A 16,113-nucleotide genomic window follows, 5' to 3' on the forward strand; every position below is an offset into this window, starting at 1 on the left:
TTGAAATGGGAGTATGAGCCCAGTTTAGTGGCTGTGATATAGTGTAGATATAAACTGTACAGCTACCTGAAAGTGTAGAGCAGCAAATACCTTTTTTCCCCCTTACTGTTCTTTAAATAATGAAATAACAACTGCATTATAACCTTGCAGCCTTAAAATCAATTTGACAAATGCACAATCTTCAAAAGCAATCTGTTGTTTTAAATAACGGTTTCGACATTGATCATTTTTTCTGTTTGTGATTTGTTCAGTGCCCTCAGCAGCAAAAATCAGCTGCTTTACAGTCTACATAACCTGTCTACCTAATACTTATTCAACAGTGACCCCTTGATATACTGGTCCTCTTGGCCTATTGTAGACAAACCAAACTCATTTTATACAAATTCATTATAGTTGCCTGAAGCGATAAATAAACTCTAAACATCCAGCACGATTTGCCCAAAGATCTGGCTTAAATGTCTGCATACACTGTAACACATCAGCTATTTGTCTTCAGAATAAATACAAGAAACAACATTTTCTTGGCAATGAAACAACAACCATAATGAAATTAAAAGTTTTAAATGTAAAAGACAAGTTTCTTAATTCATTAAAGAATGAGAGGTGAAAGTGTCAAACTCTGGAGACGTTCAGAATGGCAACAAAGCAGCTGAAAGAAATAACTCTGATGAAGCCTTTCTAGAAAACTAAAAAACAAGACGGCAGGATAACAGCAACAAATTGATCTCAAATTCTTTTAATTTATTTACTGCAGGCCTGTGCTCCACTGTCACCTGATTGTTGAGACTTTTTTTAATGAAAAAAGGGGGTATGATTTGACTAGTATCCACGGCCTACTTCTTTTATTTTCTTTTTATTTTATTTTCCCAATTTATTTGGCATGTTCAAATTAAAGTTCTAAACAAAAAATAAATAAAATATAAAATAAAAGAGAAAGCACACAAACAGTTGTGTAAGTTTTGTCATGGCAAATGTCTTTAGAACAGTTAAGCTCAGTGGAGTCCTTTTGCTTTATTCCCACAGAGTCTCATGTGTAACAGTTGCAAACAATCCTCAGCTTTGCGCCTTAACTCAGCTTACACTGGGACAGCTCAGATAATATCTGATAAAATCCAGGATCAGACAGAAGTATCTTACATTCACTTTAAAGTGGTCTCAAATTCAAGGAAGAGCAGATTAAACTTAGGTAACCAAAGGTAAATCTGAAGTTTCCCATACATAAAAGGTGGAGTGTTCCTCCTCCCGCCTGCTGCTTCAGGTGAATAAAAGAAACACACAAAAGGATTCTTTGCAGGTGTAGTCGCAGGTGCTCTTTGCTGTAATCACTTATAAATGATGTACTGTATGTTTCCTCACTGCTCCGTGTCGTGTCACACAGGATGACAAGGTGATTCGGTTTTCCTCTGCCCGTTTCTAAGGGACTCTTTTTCATCTTGATACTGATGTGAATGTTGGGAAGTTTCACCGCTGCGTTCAAATCCTCTCTGAGTGTCTGTTTTTTTTGTTGTTTTTTTAAATGCATGCTGATTTTAATGTTTCTCTCACCTCTGGAGTGCTTTGTATGGTTTCTTAACTTCCTCTGCTGCGTAGAAAAGGTAGAATCTCCTAGGATTGCTTTTGTGTATCTCAGAATGTCACAGTACAGCAGTATACATACCAGAACTGCCTATGTCCATTTTCTGCCGACTGACCAGTTATAAAGCTCAGCAGAAATCAAAAGCCTAATTTACTGATGTCTACATTTTCATGTTCAAGGAAAGGTTCACAAGGTATAATGTTTAGTAGCTTACAATCCAGTTTAGTGGTAAGTCTGCAATATTGAACAGGAGGTCAATACTTTTACAACATTCCAGTATACAGAAGGCTATTATTGTTTTTAATTTGCAAGGATTTTTTTGCTGCCTGAACAATTTTTAGTGATGATAAAGGGTGGAATAAAAGTTTTTATGCAAATTCAACTAATTACAGAACAAGTCTGTTGACATCTTGTTGCTCAACAGCCAAACATCCTCCTGTACATTTGTTGTCATAAAAAAAAGAAATCTTACGACATTCTAATCGCCATCTGTAATCAAAGTCAACATTGACACGCATATTGTGATGGACAGTAATGAAATAGAAATGTCAAGTGTTTTAAGTTCCAAGCAAAAACATGGATAATATAATATTAAATCTGCATTACTCCCTTTTTGTGCACCAGAGGGCAGAAAAACACCAGAACAAGCTCAAGAGAGTGATTTATGCAGGCTTAACAAAACCTTGAACAATTACTGGACCTGTTTCATCACCAAAACATTTTTTTTGGTCCATGGCCTAAACTTTCTCCCAGATTTAATTAAAATCTTTAATTTTGGGAAATATTCAGCTTGAAGACTAGCAAGTATAAACATAACTTCCTTGATCAAGGTAATGTTGCAGCAAAGTGAAAATGAAACAAAGACTATGCAACCCAGCTGAAATCTGTCTGATGGTCTTTGCATAGGAGCAGTTTGAACTTAAAGGTTGGTGGTTCTTAAAAATAAATCTAGAGGAAATTTTAATGTGAAATCAGAGGCCTATTGACATGAAAAATAATAATCACGATACCAGCAAGTGCATTTTCAAATCCCGATTTATATGCCCAATAAGTGATAGAATATTGTGAGAGAACCAGTGGAAACTGAATTTGAAGAAGTTGCAAGACCCGACAGTAAACCAGATGCTGATCTCAGATGTTTTTCCAGAGAGAAAGCCTTGCAGGCACAATGACAGACCTAGCCCATGATGTCTAATATGAACACTAGCATTAATTCTATGAGGTGCATTCGTAAATAGTCATTCACACTCACACAAACTGGACTGTCTGTAGCGTATTGCATCGCATCGCATCGCATCGCATCGCATCGTATCGCATCGCATCGTATCGTATCGCATCGCATCGCATCGTTCCATTCATCATTTGGTTATTCAGAGCACCATCAAGTTATTCAGAGCATCACTCTCTAGGCACTTAACCATTTGTCCGGCATGTCAGATTGAATGTGCATAAAAGAATTTTAAGTAAGATTTCAATCCCTACATGCACCCTGAACCAACACAAACAGCACCCGGTCTTGCACTTTGATATAATTCACTTTTAGTCAAGATTATGTTTTGTTAAATGTATTTTAACAAGCATGATGCATTGCTGTCTGTCCACACTTACCCATAAATCCTTGCTCTTTAGTGACTCTTAGTTTAAATGATGTTCCTATCCCTAAATTAAAAAAAACAGCAACAGCAAAAAATGCATTTCCTAGACAGATTTTTCAGGTGTGTTACTGCAGTTTATCTGAGTTCAATGATATTAATTCATAACTAATGTAAACATAAATAAAATTTGCACCTTCCAAAGAGTTTGTTCGAGGCAATGAACTTTGCTTTGCAGTCAGTGTTACCTACTTGCTGTTGATTTACTCCGTTCGACTTGAAAATGCTAATTGAAAATCTAATGAGAACCAAATTAAATAGTGGAACCAACTAAGCAGAAGAATTCACATTCTATTTAATTCTATCACGGGACACAGAGTGGATGGCATCTAGTTTAGCCTGCGGATATCATCAAACTGTGACATTCATGAGTGGGTTATTCAAGTGTGTGCGTGTGTTTCCTTCTTCACTGTCTTTGCCTTCTCTTGGCTGCAAATTCAGATTTTTCATGCACTGTTTACTTTGCTCTTTAGAGCTCTGTGCAAAGAAAAAGGTATATGTGCCCAATATTTGTTGTCTGGGTTACTGCAGAAAACAATTACAGTGAAGTCAGAGATTAGTTGGAGAAACAAATGAAAAGATTCTTATGGATGATTGGAAGCTTGAGGGCAGTGTGATTTTTGATATACTTCAATTTTTGAATGGGTGGTTTAACAAAGCTGGACTTTTCTTCTTTAAACAACAAAAACATATTTCATATTGACTCGTCTGCTACAGAAAAAGAAATCACACCACAAAGAAAAGAAGTAGAGAGGCAGGTAAATAACTAAGGAAAGAAGGTAAATAGTTTGATAGAAGGTGAAGAAATGATGGATAAAAGTGAAGTTGAAAAGCCAGAAAAAATGCACATGGGTTGAAAAGATGAAAGTAAGCTAAATAATGGAGGAATGAAGGTAGATGTCTTAGAGGGAGGAAGCATGTCAGTGGTCATTTACTGTTTGCACTCTTGTTCCTCAGCATCTGAAGTTGGGCCCTCTAAAGGACCCCCTGCTGGACGACCAGGGAGACTTCAACAGGATGTCCGTGGCGATGAAGAAGATCGGCCTGGACGACACAGAGAAGCTGGACCTGTTCAGGGTGGTGGCCGGTGTGCTGCACCTCGGCAATATCGACTTTGAGGAGGCTGGAAGCACATCAGGTGAGCTGCAGTGACACATCTGTGAAATACATAGAAAAACCTGAGAAATCACGCATGGAAATCCCGGTGAATATAGAAAGTTAACTTGAGAGTTTAAATCAAGAAACAGTTCTAAATGGAGGCCACTAAATATATATCTAAAGAAAGGAACTCCCTTTTGGGATTTATTCTACGGATTACCAAAACTTTTTTAGTCAAATAAAAAAAATCACAGAATCAACTAATGCTAGGACAACCCTCAAGCCATGGAAACAGTTTTAGATTCAAAATAAGTCCTATGAAACTAGAAGAACTGAGGAATCCAAAGGCAGCTGCCCAGTCATGTTAGCTGCTCAGTAAAAGGGTGTAATAATACGCCAAAGTTAGGCTAAATTTTGGCGATGAAAAAAAGGTATGGCCATTTTACAGGGGTCTCATGCCCTTTTTTTCCCCTAATAGTATTATATTATATTACGATATAAAAGTTAGGGACAATCATTCAATCACTGACACGATAAATCATCAATTTGAAATAAGCAGTGAATATGGTTAAATATGCCAATATTATAAATCCAGTGAGCTCCTCATTCTTCATATGTGTTTACACATCACCCAACAGTAGTGAACTCAACCGCTGTGCATGTGGTTCGCGTGTATGCCGAAGTGCTTTTTGGCCTTTCTTTTTCCTCTGTGTGCCATCTACAGTTGATCACAGGTCGGACACACAGGTAGAACACAGTCTGTTCAAAGTGCAGCATCACTGACGCAACTGGCTTTAGTCTTTTTGGAGCTTTTTTTTGGCCAGTCGGCTTTGACTGCTGCTAGTTCTTTGATGTCAGTTTGGTGTGTCTATGCCTTTACAAAATGCAACTGCTCACTCTGACAGAGACACAGGACCTCAAAGACATTATTAGAGGCTTAGAGCATATTAAAGAGTTCAGAGGTGAAAATGTCACTGGTTAATGAGCTGTGAAGTGCTCATTATCACATTCATGCAGCTGTTTAAATGTCTCTGAAGAATGAGGGAATTGGTTCTTTGCGTATAGTTCTTTGTTCATTTGCGCTTAACTGGTTACAATACCTGCAAAAGGTAAACAGGAGAGTCTGAGCATCATATTAAGTTTAATCAGCAGTGACTGGCATTGAACCTTAAACTGGCAGGTTGACAGTTTACTGAGTCTGTGTGAATTTCTTTTAAAGCCGTGATTTTGCTTTGATCAGGCAGTGTGAATGAAATTATATTATATACAGGGTGTCGTAAAAAAAAGATTTAAAAAGGGAAAAGGGGATCAGTTTTTCAAGGTGACATTTGCAGTGAAATGTTTTCATGGTGATTTTCCTCATAAGTCTAAATGTTTTACTTCACAGACATCACTGTGACTGACGCTTGTGCATGTACGCTTGTAAGATTTTAGCAAATATGTCATCCAAAACATTACAAAGTACAAATCTTTTTTATTTTTTGTATTTTTTTAACTTGAAAAAGCCAAAATATACTAATGTGTAAATTTCTTTGTCGTTATTGCCTGTGAGAGGACATGTACGTTTCAGCCAGGTAAAAAAAAACACAGAATATGTAAATCTGAGCATACAATACACCAAAATACACAGTATTAAATACATGAAACAAATGCTATAAATAACCACAATTAATAGAAAATAATGCAGCTGTAAAAGAAACAATAATTAGATAAAATTTACACTAGAGACGCTGATCCCCCCTGATCAGGGTTATTGTGTAAGAATTCACTCACTTTGTTGTCAGAGACCAGGATGGGAGGAGAGTTTATCACCAGGGTTTTCAGCCTGCAGAGTTCTGTGATTGCTCCGTATCAGAAACCATCCATCTCTCAGGCTTCTCCACTCTGAACCAGTTTGGTTCCTAAAAAGCAGATGCCATTTTGATCTCATTGCACTTTGATTGATTGCTGTAATATTCAGCCTCCATCTTCTGATATCGGTCTCACTGTGATCAATGATAAGTGCCTTTGTAATATGATGCATTTGTGTGCCTTGTCAGTCTTTTGATTCCTCATTTGTAATTAAGACTCAAAGGAATAATTACAAGCAGCTCAATCTCTTGGAAATGTTTTCACTAATTACATAATTTAGAAAGCCATACAATCATTATTAAAGCTGTCTTTTCAAGTATTATATTCTCCACATTTCAAGTGGCATATTGCAGCACGGTTGTCTGAGACGCTCCACCCCATCTCACGCCTCATTTTCCTGGGCGGTTCAGACTAAACCCTCCAGGGAGGCTCGGTTTCCATGAACATCAACTGATGCTTTGAACTTCACCAGAAAAAGTTCCTCAGCACTCGGTTCCTCCCCGTCGTTTTCTTCCTCCGCAGGGAAGAAGAGGAAGCGCAGCAGGGCGCCTATTAAATGGACTGGTTCTCGCAGCAGGTGGCTATCATGAAGCGTGTTTTACAGCAAGTGAGAAGAGTGTGTTCAGTCAGAGGAGGCAGTCATCCAGTGTTTGAGGCAGGCTTGGCTTACAGTTTGGATAGAGGTCTCTTGAGGGTGTTTTTTAGGGAGTGCTTAAAGAATATTTATTTGTATTTGGCCAAAAGAGCTTTTCTTAATTTGGAAAAATAAGTTTAGACCACAAACAAAGATAAGTCTATTAAACTCTGATGTCAAGCCAAGTATTATTACATAGAGCAGAGGCTTGAAAATATGGACCCTCCATAAATGGCCGCCGTACGAGGAATATTGCAGGGCTGTTGGCTGGACTCATCAGAAACACTGACCTGTGGCAGAGAATCAATCAGTGCACAGTACGAGACGTGATCAGAAAGAGAAGATGGAGAGTTAGACGGCCCACAGGGAGAGAAACAGGAAGGAGAGATCTGGAAACATCTGGAGAAGAGAGCAGAAAGATTTCCCAGGACTGCAGATGTTTGCAGAGAGTAGTTACTGACTGTAGGAGGACTGAAATGACTTATTTCCCATATAGGATTTGATTTCTTTACATTTCAATAATTTGTCTTAAGTCCAAGGTCAGGGAAGGCTTCCAGTTGAATCTCCATTGCAAGTATAGGTTTATCTACCTCCAGGGTACTTCTTTTTTTTGTAATTTACTTTTTATTGGCTTTTAGCATTAAGCATACACTGTGTGTTCATGCCTGTCACAGATCCCACAGTAGTCTTTTCAGAGGCACACACACAGAGCAGAACAACAGGAAATAAAAGAGAGAAAACTATGAACAGTTAGGAAGGGATCATTTCTTTACAATTTAATAGGAGATCTGTAAAAAACTAAATCAGGCTCATGGGTGTTACACAGTTAATCCATTTTTCCCAGCGTGAAGCAAATTGTTCTGATTTATAGTTGATGAATTCTGTTATCTACTCCATTTTATAAATGTCCATCGTAACGTCCATTCATGCGTTTAGAGTTGGGCTCTTCTGTGATAGCTATTTCCTGGTAAGAGTCGTCTTTTTTTCCAGCCACCAGCAGTAAATCCATCAACCATTTGTTTTTTTTTTCATTCTTGAGGTATATAGCCAGAAAATATAAACTCACTCTCCAGTGGTACAGCACATTTGAAAATATCTTGTAGTGCTTTGTCTTCTATGGTACGTCTATAGAGATTAACTGTTGCCATGTTGAAATGTCATTTGAATTAGTTTGTAACAATCTCGTCATTCTGCTGTGTTCTTACACGTTTGTTCTTTAAGGTTCTGGTTTCGCTCCTCGTCCCTTCTATATGTTTTGATTTGGTTTAATTTTAGGCTCTGGAAAAAGTCCTCATGAGACCTTTTGTCACTGAACTTTTATATTTTTTAGCTATTTTTAATCTCCAGGAAAGCCTAGTTGGCGAGGAACTTCTTCAGATTTGGCACAAACGTCCACTTGGACTCAACAATGAACTGATTAGATTTTTGTGGTCAAAGGTCACTGCGACCTCGTCTGTCTCATTTTTGTTAATCAGGGTTCCCACAGTCATGAAAAACCGGAAAAAAGTCATGGAATTTCACAAACTTGTTTTCCAGGCCTGGAAAAGTCATGAAATTAGTAAAAATCATTTAGCGTTTTGGAAAGGTCATAGAATTTTGTTGTGCAATGAAATTGTTTGAGTAATGCTCCATGGATAACCCTCTCTGTAATGAAACATACAGCCTTTTTTTCTGAAGCTGTTTACATAATGTAGCTCTAATATGCTTGATGTGTCACGCTTTGTTTGCCATCATGTACGTTTCTTCATTTTCTCCCTGCGTTCGTCTCACCATCCATGTTTGACAGCTTGCTGAAATTATGTTAAATAGAGTTTGAATTTTATGCTAAAGTTTTAAAATTTTGTCGATGAAAGTATGTGGGGATCCTGGTGTACACAGTATCTCAAGACCATCTTGACGGTATTTCTCGAAATTTGGCACAAATGTCCCCTTGGACTTAAGGATGAACTTATTGAAATTTGGTGGTCGAGGATCAAAGGTCACTGTGACCTCACAAAACATGTTTTTGACCATAACTCAAGAATTCATACACTTATTATCACAAAATTCTTACAAATGTCTAATAGATGGTGTATTGGTACACTATGGTAAACATGGCAAGAGGACATAAAAATAAAAGCAAGTACTACAAAAATCAAAAAACAAAAAATAGAATTGAAAAATTGCAATAATGATTTGAAAAACACTGAGCAGTTTTATAGCTCAGTAGTTTTCTGCAAAAACATGTAAAAATGTCTAGTGGATTTGCAGAAATTATAAACAGAATATTGACGTGCAAACAGAGATAATTGTCCAAAAGGTGTGCATTAATGAAACACATACAGGCAGATGTGAAGATGTTAAGTAAACATGTATTGACAAAGGGACGATAAGAATCAGTGTCTGTGTAGGTCCTGGGGTTTTCATGTGGCCTGCTGCAGTCACAAATAAACTGTTTTTGTGGTGCCGTGTTGTGCTCCTGAAAGACCGCAGCCTACTACCACAGGGTTATTGTTAAAAAATGTTGTGTCTGGTATTGAAGGGATCGTGTTAAACTTACTTTGAATGAAACCAAAGACATTAAATAGACATATGGAAGGTGTCCGACTAAAACGTAAATGCTGAGTTCAGAGCATCTAACTGAAGCTTGCCTGCACAGCAGAGGTTTGTTATGATCCACCTATTGATGGCAGGGTTGGAAAGTTTGTATAAAGACACTCTCTGTCCCCATATCTTGTCCCAAATGTGTCATCTGGCTCAGCAGAACATTTTTTGACAATTCAGTTCTCAGAGCTATATGAACAGATCAATTAGCAGATTCTGCATGCGTTCTTTGCATTGCAGCATTTTGGATATTATAAACTCCTACTGTCTCAGCAAACTGACAATGCAGAGGACAAACTGAACTGAGCGTGCTCATCTGAGCTCGCTGTCAAAATCGTTTGTGTCCTCTCATAAATCTCTGGACCTTTGGCACATGAAGGGGTGTGCTGACAGTCAGAAGTCAATATATTTCAAAGCAAACTGAGAAATCAGACAGACGAGGCTGGAAATAATGAAACTTAATTAAGTTGAAATTAGGTCTGAGTCCTTGGCTCTGTTGTAATGTGTACTTTGAGGATTTACTTCCAAAGGGTCTTCATTCAGTCCAGACAACGACTTAATATTAGCTCAGCTTTTAAGAGCTATTGATAGTTGGCACTGATTAGAGACGTACCTCCAGTGCTGTTTAAAGTTGTCACCAGCGGGCACCAGGAGAGGCTACCTTACTGAGGAAAAACATCAATTTGAGTTCAGTTAGTCCAGAATGAGAGTATGATGAATTTTCTTAAATCTCTGACATGAACTCATACCACCTTCAGCTGAAGCCCTGAAGACGACATAACAAACTTCCATATGAAAGACCACTTCTTTGACTTTCCTGTGTGAATAGAGTTCCCTCCAGCCCTCCCAGGTCCTTCCAGGCTCTATTCATCTCTCTCTGGGCCTGCATAGTTCACAGCACGTGGGTGTTCCTCTCACTGGCTCCATACATAATGAGCACTGCGCATCGCCCTCACCTTTTAAGAAGGGCGCACGTAGGCCCGGCTCGTCAATTTGTCATCATGGGAGTGCAGGTTGTTGCAGAAATGCGGGGGATTTAAAAGATTACTTCATTCATATTTTACACCCACTTGATCCTTTTGGCACGTTGTAAGAGCTTTGCTGCAGTGTAGATCAGAGTAACAACATGCTCAGGTCACGGGTCCATCAGAGACACTTCATACCTGAGGACAGCTTCTGTGACCTACTTGACTTGTATGTTTATTGAATGTGGAAGCAAACTGTACTGGAAATGTGACCTCCAGCCAGACAGGGCAGGAATGCAGCTCAAAGACGTTTTCTGCTGTTAAATCACACTGCTAACTAAATATCAGGCGACATCAGTCTCCACTAAATCCAAAAAGGCATTTGAAGACTTCAAAAAAACCTAACCTACTGTGATGTTCACAAATTATAGCTGTGCCCATTTCAATTTCCATCTCTCCATGATGTTCAGATCTGTCCACAATCTGTCAAGTCTAGGCTTTTAAAGCATCAGTTAATATCCAGAAATGTTTTAACCAAAATGTGTGGGGTTTTGTTTTTTCACCCTACAATTTCAATATAAAAATGGTACTTTTCATGTCTCTGCACTGGCCAAACGCATTACATTTGCGGGTTGTCCCTCCCACCGTCCCATTCTCACGAATCCAATATCTCAAGAGCACTTTGAGGGAATTTATTCAAATTTGGCACAAATGTCCACTCAGATTCAAGAATGAACTGTTCAGGTTTTGGTGGTCATAGGTCAAAGGTCAAGATCACTGTGACCTTGTCTGTCTCATTCTTGGGAAAACAATGTCTCAAGAACGCCTTTAGGGAATTTCTTTAAATTTGGCGCAAGCATCCACTTGGACTCAAAAATGCACTGAGTGACAAAACATGTTTTGGCTCTAACTCAAGAATTCATGCACATATTTTGGGAAAACTTCACACAAATGTCTGATAGGGTGTAAAGATGAAGTGATGACATTTGATATCCAAAAGATAAAAGGTCAGCTTTACTATCGTAATGTTTTACAAAAACACTTTTATGTCCAGTACTTAACACCATAACTTAGGAACAGAAAGGGAGAAATTTGGTCAGGTACTTATTTGGTGCCACTAATCTCAGGTTCCCACCTTAAATTTGTGCTGATTGGATAGATCTGTGCTGCCGGAGGGAAGTTGTGTGTGAAGTATCCACTTTTTCACAGACGTGGATCTAAACTGTAAGTGCAACTTGACAGGTGCGCAGAGGCATACAATCCTGAGGCAGTAATTTTAGTTTCTGTGTACTTTATTGAGTCGTTTATTTTCAGATGTTTCATCACCATGGCCAGTCTGGATGGTTAACCACATCTGCTATCATAGAGATTTTTAGCATAGTGGTGTGCATTATGTATAAATATGGGTGTGGTTTCCACTTTTCAAACATTTTGACCTAAAAAAGATACAAGGATCTAAACATTGAGTTTATTTAACTTTTATGGCATGGAGTAAGTTTGCAGGTGTTGCTTTTTCTTCATTTAGACTTTCTGATAACATCGTACCCACGCAATGTGTGTAAAATTACTCTCCTTTAGCCTCAGAGTGAACTCATAGTGTGTTGTTCACTCTAACCTTTACCTCACCTCGTAGTCATGACAGTGCTGGAGTTTAATGTTTGCCCTCTTCCTTGTCTTCCAGGTGGCTGTGCCATCAAGAACCAGTCGAGTCAGACGCTGGAGCACTGTGCTGAGCTGCTGGGCCTGGAGGAAGAGGACCTGAGAGTCAGCCTCACCACTAGGGTCATGCTCACAACAGCAGGGGGCGCCAAAGGAACAGTCATCAAGTAAGAGGCCTTTTTAAACACACACACACACACACACAAATGCTGAAATATCTCGTGCATTTTTATCTATGCACATAAAAAAACAACATGACCAGAATTTTAAAAAAGGACACATTGTTGCTTAAAGGAAATCTGGTTTGTAATTGGTTTAGCGTAAGAAGTTGCATTCAACAAGAAATGTTTTTATTTAGGTATTTATTGTGTTCATTTGTTGGTAGTATGATGTCACCCAGTCATCTAGGATCATAATGGAAATAAGATACAGACTTAACTGTGTTGTCTTGAGATTTTTTGTAGGCATATGATTCAGAGTCCTCCTTCTCAGGATGTTAAATACACTGATAGAATTAAAAATAAATGTACATCCACTTTTTACACATGCGGAACACACTGGAATGCTAATAGATCGTAAGAATAAGTTGATTCATCATTGAACAGAACATTTAATGAACATTTAGAATAATGACTAAAACATCCATCTTTATAAACCAAATTCCTTTGGATTTTTCAACCAAAAATAGATACATTCCTACATACATACATTTTTTATGAACTATATGATGTTCTGAGGAAGATTTAGTGATACAATTGATAGCTACAGAACAGCTGTTATACTTTTGAAATCTGGGGAATTTAGCTTTATATTTAAAATGTTCAAAATCCGAAGTTAATGAGCAACTAATGAAAAAAAGAACTTAGAAATTAGAAATTAGTAAAAAAAAAAACCAGAAAATTCCCTGAAAATTCTTTTAAAAAAACAAAAAAAGTGTGGCACAAAAAGCAAATATTTACTGTTTGAAAAAATGAATTGAAATTTGTGTTTCAGGACTTTAAAAAAAACAACAAAACTTTTTAAACTTGTCTATAAAACATCTCATAACTTATGTTGCTGCCCCTTGAAGGAGCCCTCAGGTTGGGAACCACTGCACACAAAGCCATGCACTCCAGCTGCACACAAACATTTAACACAGTGACTTATCGGCACTTTAAAGCCTAGCAGGTCTGATCCACGATGCATATACAGTGGGCATGAGTAAGCACACACTGGCGCACAAACACACACACACATTTGCAGAGCAGATGGTTGATGTATTGCTTGTCTAGTTATCACTGTCCAGAGAGACGAGCAAACAATTACTCACTTCAGCTGACATCAGAATATACAGTGAAGTGAAAGGAGGCTCAGAGGAGCTGGTTAGCAGCGTGAAAACAGCTGGTTGACTCTCCTCCTTGTCTTATTGTCCAGAAAGACGGTCGCTGATAAACACCGCAGCAAAACTGCATGTTTTTGCCAACAGTTATTCTGAATTAAGTGGTGAACCATCTGGACTGTCAGTAAAGCGCCCGTATGCTGGAATTAGCTTGATTTAAAAAGTTCATAGAGGTGACTGAATATTAGTGGAAGGTTGTTCACATTTAGAACGTATACTGTAGGCTTGGGCGTTCTGTATTTTTCCTATCTTTATGCCTTTACTGACATCCTGTCTCCAGGGTACAAGAATGTCAGTGGTTAACTGTTAATCGGTTAGCCACTGACAATATTTTTGACCGGTTCTACATGTGGATCTTTAGGTTTATTTATCGTTTACCTCTCTGCACAACACTTGGGTCTGGTGGAACCAGTTCACCAGGGTGAACTTCAGAGGAGGGGGCAGTTAGATGCCACCTTTCCTGGTGCAGAACGGACAATGCTAACTTAAGCTAACCAAAACAGGAGGGTGGGGAGGAGGCACCATGTTTCTGCATTTTAACACTGCTAGCAAACTGCCTGTCAGCAAAACCAACAGAAACTAAAATAAAAGGTAAGACACCACAAAACATTAAACTTTCACCATGGGTAGAGGTTTGATATGCAGCACTAAAGCTCAGACCGAGTCAGTGGAGGCAGGAGTAAAAGAAAGGCCTCTTGTTTTTCATGTCAGTTTGCTTTTTTCCTTCCAACTTTACCACTTAATTCCTGTTAATGAGTGCCAGGCTGACATCCCTAAATGGTATATTTAGACATCTGTTTTAAAGGTCGAATTACCATCTTTCTCAGCTTAGCTCCTTTTTCCACCAGTAGAGACTGACCCTTTAGTGGTGCCTGCTGTGCACTACAGAGCCTTCATGCTACATATCTGCATCAGTTTTATAGAGAGAGGAGGGTCTGCATTTTTGTTGGTATTAAAAATCATACCAGCTGCATTCCTAAATATCCTAATTATTTGTGGTGTCCCTACTGTGCCTTAGACATTTTGTATTCTGCTGTTCACTTCTAACAAAACAAAAAGTGGCTCCAGGAAGAAGATTTGATTTGGAAGGACCAAAACCTGTTAATGGACACAAATAATTGTATGATCATTAGTGTCATGGGTTTGAAACCCAATATGTAATGTTTACTAACATACATTGAGGCTGCTTTGCCTGAAGTTGGCTAGACATGCAATACAGTTTGGGTTTGATAGAAAAGGAATGGGCAGTAAAGAAGTCCCCTGAAATGTTATCTTTTTGAAATGAAGTGTTTCATGTGAGGAACTTGGGAGCTTTAGATGAAATTGCCACAGCTCAGGCTTAGTTTGGTGCTGTGAGCTTTGTTGGTGTAGCCAGATTTTGTCTGTATGGATGATTTGGTCTGCTGTTGACCCTCTGTTGTAGAGGAACATTTGGGTTGGCTTCTTTGGTTTAACACTGGTTTTCTATATGTGGTTTGCTAGAATGTTGTACATGATGTTCTTTCATTTTTGATGCATTCAGTACTTTACTTTCATGTTTCAGCACTGAATAAAGTGTCCAGTGCGGACATGGAAGAAGATGCGTGCTTGTAATGACCATTTCTTAAAAAGGTGTTTAAAACAGATGTTCAGATTCAAAAACATATAAACTCCAAACTGCTGCAAATTTAATCACCTAAAACCAATGGAAAGAAAAATATTCAGAATTTGTTTTGTGGCATAATCCCACTTTATTCCTTTAACTTGACTAGTAACCTCACATATCCTTGTGATCTGGCAGTGTTCTATAGTCTCAAAAAGACAGCACAGCATATAAAACTAAAAACATATTACAAGTAGACCAAAATATTTGTGTCACATTTGCTATTTTCTCCACCTCAGTAGCTCTAAACGCAAGAGGGGATTCCTGTTTACAAGCTCTCTTGCTGAAGGTGACCTTTATGGTTGGCTGTCACTTGAAAGGGATCACAAATTATGCTGATAGAAAACATCCTCTAATATTATTAATGGATCCTATTTAGAACGGCGAGGTGGAATAAAAGCACAGTTTAGCCAGGCAACAGGAAGTGTGGGCCTGTAAACATGGCCGTGTTAAGTTAGTCTTATGTTCATTTTTATCAACTGTCTATAGATAATTATATTTAAGACCTGTTAATTGTTTTTTGGACAACTCTTCTGTCAAAGAGGGTATAAAACAAGGACGCAGGCTGGTTTCTCTATCATGAGGCTGCATGGCTTCTGTACATACATTAACATTCTCTCCACTACATGCCAAACTGGGAGCCTCCTAATTTACATGTACTGTGTTAGATTAAATGTGACAACTGGCATGTTTGAGCACATGGCACTCTCTTCCTGCCGCAGCAAAACACTCAACATAAGCACGCTGAAGTTCTGTACTCAATGTCCTTTGCCTTACATTATGTTATTTTCTGACATTTTCTGACATTTTTTATGGAAGTCTCCTAAATCTTTGTGGTAAACTTTAATTTATTGCTCTATCTAAGATTGTTAGCATTGAATGAATGAATTGGATGTCAGACAGACAGATGTCTAAATTATTTCGCACAGAGCTGTCTAGTTTGGCAAATTTGCTATGAATTCTGGGTAAATAATGTCCTTGTTTCCCCAAACTACAAATGACGCTCAAACCAGTCAGCGCTGTTCACTCCAGCTCAGGGAATTCTCCTTTCTGAAAGATTTCAACAGTTACAAAA

General features: G+C 38.4%; 1 protein-coding gene across 6 annotated transcripts in view; it reads left to right on the forward strand.

Moving 5' to 3' along the window:
- The window catches only part of myo6a (myosin VIa), a 212,743-nt gene that overhangs the window by 51,947 nt on the left and 144,683 nt on the right, over positions 1–16,113 (forward strand). For all 6 annotated transcript variants that reach the window (XM_088089544.1, XM_088089546.1, XM_042502963.2 and 3 more), the window contains exons 11-12: positions 4,186–4,366; positions 12,041–12,185. In XM_088089544.1, the coding sequence (XP_087945670.1) occupies positions 4,186–4,366; positions 12,041–12,185 (326 nt within the window). The remainder of the gene's footprint in view (positions 1–4,185; positions 4,367–12,040; positions 12,186–16,113) is intronic.

The sequence above is a fragment of the Plectropomus leopardus genome, chromosome 16, assembly GCF_026936395.1.
Source record: "Plectropomus leopardus strain MGB_pleo_1.0 chromosome 16, ASM2693639v1, whole genome shotgun sequence".
In the NCBI taxonomy this organism is placed as follows: domain Eukaryota; kingdom Metazoa; phylum Chordata; class Actinopteri; order Perciformes; family Serranidae; genus Plectropomus; species Plectropomus leopardus.